At 30.4% G+C, this 9,757-nt stretch overlaps 1 protein-coding gene across 1 annotated transcript in view; it reads right to left on the bottom strand.

Moving 5' to 3' along the window:
* LOC127860707 (uncharacterized) overlaps window positions 1-8,412 on the bottom strand; it is a 9,493-nt gene extending 1,081 nt beyond the window's left edge. Inside the window, exons 1-8 of the mRNA XM_052398967.1 lie at window positions 8,105-8,412; window positions 6,317-6,350; window positions 4,543-4,639; window positions 4,360-4,400; window positions 3,969-4,131; window positions 801-869; window positions 613-660; window positions 1-343 (exon numbers count right to left, since the gene is read on the bottom strand). The exon at window positions 1-343 is cut by the window's left edge and continues 1,081 nt beyond it. Coding sequence (XP_052254927.1) covers window positions 5-343; window positions 613-660; window positions 801-869; window positions 3,969-4,131; window positions 4,360-4,400; window positions 4,543-4,639; window positions 6,317-6,350; window positions 8,105-8,126 — 813 coding nt within the window. The 5' untranslated portion in view covers window positions 8,127-8,412 and the 3' untranslated portion in view covers window positions 1-4. The remainder of the gene's footprint in view (window positions 344-612; window positions 661-800; window positions 870-3,968; window positions 4,132-4,359; window positions 4,401-4,542; window positions 4,640-6,316; window positions 6,351-8,104) is intronic.
* Window positions 8,413-9,757: the final 1,345 nt, after the last annotated feature.

Here is a 9,757-nt window from a genome sequence, read left to right as displayed (position 1 = left end):
TCACTCACGGTACAACTATTACTTCTCCTTTCTTCAAGCATCCATCTGTAGACAGATTTACTACTGATGGCATGACAACCAGAATTATGGTACCAGAAGTTTTGTTCGATTCTATCTCCTTTATGGTCGAGAATTTAGTAAACGTGTGTTTGATAATGTCTGTATACATTTTGCCTTCAACTTCAAAATTTAACATCAAAGGAGGCTGAGAGATTGACATCTCCCAGCACACCTTTATAGTATCCTCAATAAAACTGCGTATCAGATTTTCGGTTTTATCGCTGTTGTTTTCCTTAAGTATTGTTTGCACGTGGTCAATTTTCCAAACGTGAGCAGAGACTTCCTGCAAAACATAATGTTTGTATAGTAAATGAACAGCAACATTGGACATATATTGATCAACGTAGTCGTTTACCGTTATGCTATTTGTACTTGTTGTTGATTTATATTTTAAACATTTTTTACGGAGCTATTTTGCTGTTTTTGTTTATTACATCATCATGTTATATATGTGTAACTTTTTAAGAACATTTGATCAATACATTGTAACACAAAGTAACACAAATAAAAGAAATATTACAACGTGCATTGTGAGAACGTCTCTTTCTTTACCTTAACGACGGCTTCGATGGTTATGGTGTCACCCCTTTTTCTGTGGTCCTGCGAAAATTTCATTAGAATTTGAATACAATTCGGATCTGTCCATATAAAATATGCATAATCATAACATTATTTAAACTTTTTTCCATCATTATTTATTGTATCATTCCAATTACACATTTTTGATTTGTATTGGATACCTTCTCGTCAACCACAGAGAAAATCGGAACAACTGCCTTAGCTTTCTCCGCACATCTGTGTGAAATGGTCTAAAACAATAAAGAGTAAACAGTAAAATTATACGACACACAATACAGTATCCATAGAAACAACGTGTATTTACAAAACATATTGCGTAGGGGCCTGCGACGTTGTGAAGAAACATAATGTAATTTGAAACTTTAAAAACGAAATATAGATTGATGCTAATTTAAATATAGGTCCGATAAAAAGGAGTTATATTTAGACAATGATTTATGTATCGGTAATTTTCGTTTCTCGGATAGTAATATTCCATTGAGGCCTTCCTATATACTAGAATGTCTCTCATGTCCCTTTTTTCGATTGCGTTTTATCTAATAAATGATTTCAACAAACATTTTTTTAGCAATAAATCAGGCAAATTAAGAGTTTACAGAATAACGCAACCGGTTAAATACGTTTTCAAAATCTTAGTTTATAAAATTTAAGAAACAACTAATATGATTAAAACATTATGTATCACAATGAACTTATGATAAATCAATTTAATCACTGATTTTACATTTCTAGACCACAGCTTAGTATTATTAATAAATACAGTATAGGTAGTTTATATATCAAACGTAATGAAAATGATTTTGATATGTTTGTTTTGCTTTCTTGGACAGTTATATTCTAATAAGGCCTTCATATGGTATATACTAGAAATGCATCAGTTAGTTTTTTTGCAAGGGCCTTTGATCGAGTAAATGATTATAACATAAATAAGCCCATCAGGTTTCCTTTTATATCCACTAAGTATTATCATATAAACACATTTAATTTATGCCTTACTTATACTCGATGATTACATTAAATGTTCTAAGGAACCTTCGATTCGATGGTTCCTTAACTTTTAAAGATAATTGTCACTCAGCGTCTCTTTAAACGCACAATTTTACATAAAAGAGCATACACTCTGAAGACCAAAGTTTGAAAGGGACCGTCAACCACGAATGACGAAAAAAGATAAGTTTTAAAACACCGTATTTTTTACAATTGTTAGTTTATATTGATTAAAATATCACGACTGGTATATTACATTACTTGCAAAAAGTTCATTGTTTCAGTATATTCGTTTAAAAATTTCGCGATGTGAAATCGAAAGTACATCGCGAAAAAAGGCGACATTACGATTTACACACTATAAATAACGCAAGTAGATTGATCATTTTATATATAAAATATATACAATTCACTACGCATGCACAATTTGCATTTCTGGGTTTACCAGGTGTCGATGATGATCAATCTACTGGCGTTATTTATAGTTAACTGGCAGTTTACTTGGTAGACATACCCAGTAAAATGTATTACCAAATATACTGAAAATATAAAAACTTAACAACTTTTTTCAAGTAATGTTATATACCAGTCGTGATATTTTAATCAATATTAACTAGTTATTGTAAAAAATACGGTATTTTACAACTTTTCTTTTCTTCGTCGTCATGGTTGACAGTCCCTTTAATACTGATTTGGTCTTTAATGTTGTATCGTATCATTGTTTAGTATTTTATGGCATTCGGTAATTTGCCTTAAATAAAGTAAGGACTTCTTCTGTTACTTTTATTATAGTTTGATTAATCATGTAAATTTAAATTCTGATTTAGTTTGTTGAGGAAAATATAGTATATATAAATCTCATATTATAATTTAAATATGAACAAATGAAGGATATACAGACTGGTAAACTAAAGGAAGGTACAGACGGACGAAAAACGAAGCTTAATTATAAAAGCGTATCTATCTGGGAAGTCCAGGTAGATAGTGTCAATTATAAGACGGTCAAAAAACCGAAAAAGCCTAATAACGACAAATACGGAATAATTTCAACACAACACAACGACATTCATTTGTAATTGTATCGTTCTTTCATTGTCACATGCTGCCTGGGCAAATCATAAAACTTCATTTCAAATAACGAATTTAGTATTGAATAGAAGCGCATGATTCAATCCGTTTGCTTTTTCTTTGTACTGTATGTTTAAGATGCACTATACTCCCAACAGCATAATAGTATTAAATATGAGGTTGCATACACAGCATATACAGACAGACACGATATCGTTAGCCAGGAGTGATTTTAAGTTGTAATTTATTTGCCTTAAACAAAAACGATCCATTTCAAACAGAGCATAAAGTAGAAGTATTAGCAATAAGCATTTGGAAAGTAAACCCAGGATTAAGTAAAGGACTCAAACTCAACTTTTTCTGGCATAATCACACTAAAGCAATGAAAATTTAACCTTGTTTTCTTCCAACACAGGTTTTGTGATAGTATTTTACTGTCGCCAAAATGCCAAATAATTAAATGCCGAATGTTATTAATAATAACATAGCTTCTAGTTCCTCTGTGTCATTTAAGAACATTGAAAACAGTTTTATTATCAGTGAAGAACGATCAGTGAAGTTCATCAAAACTATCTAAAAGTAAAATAATAAAACGATTTAATATAGTCAACATTAAACCGCTGTAATTACATCGATATTGGATTAAAGTGAATTTCAAGTCATGATAACCGGGACTAAAATGGATGAGGCGATATATTAGGTTATACATAATCATAACCTTCCGGAAAATTCTATACTTTCAACACATGCCTATGATATACATGTAAAATAATAATCTTCAATGGCTATTACAGGCAAACACTCGTAACTACCACTCTTTCTTTATCAGAATGCAAGGTAAATTTACGGACTGTGAAGTTACATTAACTAAGGCACAACCCTTAAAACCGGGGCTTTACTGTATTTTTGTTCAGTGTATAGTTGAATGAATATGGCAATTTTCCTGATAATATGTAAATGTATTATGTATAAAGCTTAACACCATTATTGAAGTTTTCGTCTTTCTTTTATTTCAAGCGAGCTATGGAATGAAACGCGGAGACCATCGAATTATCTTTTACACGTGTTATTTTATAACATGACCCTGTTACAATGCGGTGAATGAGAGTATTACTAGAAAGTTGTCGATATACGTTAATTTTCCAAGCATAATTATTAGGTAAATGTTCTCAAAACAATGGTTGAACGCGCAGCATTATATTTTGCATTTTATTAACGCGAGCAGTTGTATTCATTTGTATCAAATTCAAGAGGATAATACTTTAGTATCTTACCTTCATGATTCCAGACAAATCTTTCATAAGCTCAAACTCCTTCGTTTCCTGCGTTTCCTTCAGATGATGACAAAGCTTACACCATGGCCCATTGACGACTTTACCAAATCGTGCAGCGAGTTGTGTGTTTGAATTTTGGTCGTTGGCGTCTTCGAATGCTCCACTGTAAGCCATTACGTTTAAAATATCTGAATTTCTTACATGACCATTATTTCTAATATCCTAATGAAAAAATAATCAAACAACACATGATAAGGATTCCATGTATTGCGCATTCATAATTATGCGAATAAGACATTAACAAAAAGCAGGAAGAAGAGTCTGAATAAATTACGGTTTGCAATCATGATGATAAACATGTATCGTAACAATATAACATATATTTACGAACTTGTCCTGTGACATTGTCTGGCCTGCTTTTTTAGTGATGATCTGAAATAAAAAATAATTGGTTTGGTCAATGAAAGGCATTCATTAGTACATTGATTAACACTTCAGAAAAGAGACAATTTAAGAGCCATGAAACTTATGAACACATGAAAATAAATGATTTAATTGTATAAATTGTCCCTACATGATGTTGTTGCACACTTGGTTGGTTTGTTATTGCATTCTGTGAATTGTTCATGGCCTCATACTTAGGAACATCATCCTCATGCGTTAAACATTCACTGCAAAGAATCAACAAAATTTATGGTTCATCGTGCGGAACAAATCGCTTCTACGCAACAAGAGCCAAAACAAAATTAGCATGACTACACATCATGATGTCGCATGCTTTACTCGCAACTTAACAAGAAAAAAGTTTAAATACAAATTTACGGCGGTAGCGAAGATATGCTTGATTTCGAAAGTTAATTTAAAGGCGCCGTCAACCAGATTGAAGAAAAAAGAAACGTTTAAAACCGTCCGTTTTTTGTTACAACTATTAGTTTATATTGATTAAAATATCACGACTGGTATATAACATTACTTGAGAAAAGTTGTTAAGTTTTCATATGTTCAGTATTATCGGTAATAACATTTCGCGATGTTAAATGGAAAGCAAATAGTTGATACAGCGATATACACACTTTACATAAAGCGAGTAGATTGATAATTTTATAAATAACATCTATACAATTCTCTACGTATGCACAACTTGCATGCACAACTGTGTTTACCACGTGACGATGGTGATACATCTACTTGCGTTATTTATGGATGACTGGTAGTTACCTGATAGACATACCCAGTAAAATGTTATTACCGAATATACTTAAAATATGAAAACGTAACAACTTTTTTCAAGTAATGTAATATACCAGTCGTGATATTTAAATCAATATAAACTAATAATTGTGAACAGATACGGCATTTTAAAACTTTTCATTTTTCGTCAATGTGGTTGACGGTCCCTTTAAAGTTGAGTTAATAAAATGCATATATCAAAATTAGTCGCTATCAAGAAAATGGCATTAACAAGTATGCTTGCTGTGTTCGTACATACATTTTCGCTTTTGTAGTAATTATAGTTAACTATACTTGATGGACGTTTTCCATAAATGTACTCGCATACAAAGTTGCATGATCATGAGTATAACTTACGCCGTTTAAACGTTTTTTTTAACGGGCTAAACGACTGTTAAATAGCTATTTGTGTGTTGGGTAATTGACAAGCTCAACATATTAACCAATGGAATGATTCGTTCAAATACACCATTCAAATGGGTCAAATTGCCAATGCGCATTGAATCGATTTATTCATTTCTAGCCAAAACGAAAGATTTTGTTTCCGTATTGAATGTTTTGAATAGTATTGTGGATTTTATTATTTAATCTAAACAATTATCTTTTCATTAATTATTATAATGTCTAAATATATTTAATTAAATTTGAAACATACACGATCTAAGATCCCCAGTGGTGTCTGTTTACGTGATATCATATTGCTTAATTGTATTGATGAAAAAATGGCGCTGAGACAAATAGTGGGTAACTGAAGATTTTGGTTCATTTAATATTTTCAACAATCCTTGCTTATTTGTTACATACGTACCGTTAATTTTGTTGCTTAATTATTATATTGAAACGGTTTGTACACTACAGTCATCTTGAAATAGTACATTTCCTCTGCTTTAGGCGATAATATTCGTTAAAACACAAGTGTAACCGTTTTTCTTTTAAATACCAAACATGTTATCAACCCGAAGTTTTATTTACTTTAATTATGCAAAGTTGAGGAAGATTTCCCATGTTTCTGAAACGTTATACTATTTTAGGATATCAATATTTCCATACAACGTAAATATGAAAATGAATTGTACTTTATTATCTTTTTCTGTTGAGTATTCAAGGGAAATGCTTACCTTCTTTTACACCCTGATACATTGCACAGGCCATCTGTTAAAATAAATAATGCACAATATATTCATGAATGGTAAAATTAAATACACCCATTTGTAGGAAAACGCCGCATTTCCATTTTTGATACATACAATTTAATAATTGTTGGTAGTTGGATATAGACAGTTTTTGCTGATAGGAATATGAAATCATCCAGGTTGACTAATATATATATATATATATATATATATATTATATATATATATATATATAGATATATATATATATATATAGATATATATATAGATATATATATATATATATATATATATATATATATATTATATATATCTATATATATATTATATATATATATATTATAAATAAATAAATTAATAAATAATATATATATATATATATATATATACATATACATTAATTTATATCTATTTTGGTTGAGTTACACTATAAATCATATTATATATTTTGTTCTTATTCGTTTTTTTCCCCCACATGGATTTAATCCAGACGTACCAACATGGTTCATGGGTTTTCAACGAATAAGACAATACAGAGATACACATAGGTAATTGGCGTCGTCTGTTCACAAGTACATGTTAAATACATAAATAATAACTGAATAAATAATATACACATTACAGTCGAATAATATGTTTTTAAACTTAAACACAGTTCACTTATAATTAAAAACACTAAAAGTATTATTTCTTCCGTTCCTGGTTACTCAATAGTATTCAAGTGTACTTATTGCTGTATTGCATATATATCTCATTGAGAACACATTTATATTTCATTGAGACCCCATTCATTACTAGAATCTTCATTATAACTGTTTCTCCATTCACGCAAATTTCAATTGGAATTATAAATTATAAAAAAACATAAACTTTTGCAAAATATTCTGAAATGATTTATTATAGCATACCTGGCGTTTGTTTTGTCTGTTATTATGCATTTGGATTACAAGTATTGCGCATGCGATCCGGATATGTCTTACAATGCATTGCTAAATGATCCATCAGCCTCCAAATGTCTTAGTTTTAACAAATGCGAACGCTTAAGGTAACACCATGTTTTAATAGGATTGGTAAAATATAAATATTTATTCGAACAAAAAAAAAAATAATATTCGCAAATATCTTTTTGTACGTGAAGAATGACGCAACCTTATGCGCATTATTTTTAAGCCATTTTTTGAAAATTATAATTATAAACATATTGCAATTCAAGTGTGATTGAGTCTTTGGTATATGATATAATGTACTTTATTCAAATTCTAATTTATATATTATCGAGAATATGTTATTCCATGTTTTAATATATAATATATCAATATAAACATAATGTCAACATAATTGATATTGACGACAGCTATCCTTTAAACAAGAAAAGTTTCTAAACGCATATAATCAAGGGATATTTGGAATTTTTCTCCTGCACTTATAATTTTATTTCACCTCATCACATGACATGGCCCTTATTTGATAATAATTTCGTTATTTATTCAAATATCCTAATTCGCTGTTGTAATACAAACACTTTTGTGAAAAACTTAGCCATCGCGTACGTCATTCAGCTCATAACAAATAGTATTGGTGTTTACTGAAAACTGCATAAATAAAGTAAAATCGCTTTAAAAATCGTTCTAGCTGCACTTAGATTGACAATACACGCTGCTTTATTGTAAAGCTAGTACATGTATTAATGGCTATAACTTCTTTTAAAACTTTCCAGATGCAATCACGTAATTACTATAAAAAACAATATGTATAAGATATTTGTTTACAAACCTTTAAAACAACGCAAGGCCATATTTTCCTTTCAATAATTCCGTACAATAATATAGGAACTTTCGGTCTCGTAAGTATTAACAATTGAGCTTATAATTGCAAGTGTATGCAATGTTCACACATGTCAACATATCTAAAATAATATTCATATTATTCGTATTATCACTACACACATGTATTCGGTTAAACACGTTGTGAATTATAGTACATATATGTACATATTACTATTGTATTTGCAGCTACATTGAAATAGTCTCACACTCAACGTCTAGTTAATGTATTAATATCAAATGTTATCATATACAATATGATACGGCGGATAATATTGCGGTAAACACTCGCTATCTACTATGTTACCGCGCGAATCGAGTGCTTGCTATCACGATGGATGTCATAATGGGACTCCATGTCACTAAAGTATTTTTTCGGAGTAGTTAAACTTACAAATGGTAGGATTGTTCACAAATATAAAAGCATTTATAATTAAACGGTAGTTTAATGCGTTATTTATATCTTACAAAAGCTTATTGCATACCGCGTGTATCGGATATCAATTCGTGACTTGGGTCAGATATGTCAGCAAAGTTTTCTATATAGCAGTGTTTACGAGCTAATTTTCATCGTCCCACAAACCTTGAATTCAAAGGTTCGAATTTATAGTTTTGCACGATACATATTTTACTTTGTCTGTTTTTTTGCTGGTTGGTTGCTATTTCGATTACTGTCAGTTACGTAATACATCAGCTGCAAGTATATAATTTAGCTGCTGCCCGCAATCGCTTAAATAAAATAGTGCTGTATATGTATTGTTTCGTAACCACATGGGGTATTATCGAACGTAAGACGTAGAAATAATGGATGTGCAAATGTACATCGTATGTCAACGTGAAACCATCCATCGGCAATGCCATTGAACAAAAGGTTAGGCCCAATGCATTGATACGCGTGAACTTGCTTGATGTCATAAATAACATATTCTTAAGAAAAACCGCCTTGCTTCTCCGTTATATAGACAGATGAATATTGTGAATGAAACAAGTTAACCTATGATAGCAAAGTTGTTATGTATTGTTTATCATAGTTATCAGTCAACGTGACCACGGGTGATATGTTTATAGTATATTTTGATGTTTCTGGTTAAACAATGCTTTGCCTTATGGGTTATATCTCAAACAAAGTATTGTATTGGTCGAAATAACTTCATACCACAATCATCATTAAGGCGCTAATGTAAGTTATAAGCCTTTTTTCATAAATTATATGTGTACGTTTCATAAGCCCGCTAAAAAAAAATTAAGTATGCAACTGATCGCCGATGCAAAAGTATCGTGCAACTTTTCAAGATCAGTTTTTTTTCAACAAGTACGTTCACCAAACTGGCATCAGTAGAGCAGAGCGTAAAAGAGAACAGACCGGTTTATTTTAATATAAACATATTTATCTCATCATCATATATTCATATACAATAACAACATGCGTTTGAAGTATTTACAAAGTAAACATTACATGTTTTTGTTACACCATTTTTTATTTTCATAGTTATATATTTATTACATAATATATTTTGCAGAACATATAATGTATGAAATACATAATATTTAGTATATTTGTTTCACTTTTGTTCAATAAAATTTTGGTACAAAGCATTTATGA

The sequence above is a fragment of the Dreissena polymorpha genome, chromosome 1 (assembly GCF_020536995.1).
Source record: "Dreissena polymorpha isolate Duluth1 chromosome 1, UMN_Dpol_1.0, whole genome shotgun sequence".
Classification (NCBI taxonomy): domain Eukaryota; kingdom Metazoa; phylum Mollusca; class Bivalvia; order Myida; family Dreissenidae; genus Dreissena; species Dreissena polymorpha.
The sequence above is the reverse complement of the archived record's forward strand: the minus strand, read 5'-3'. Positions and strand labels throughout refer to the sequence as shown.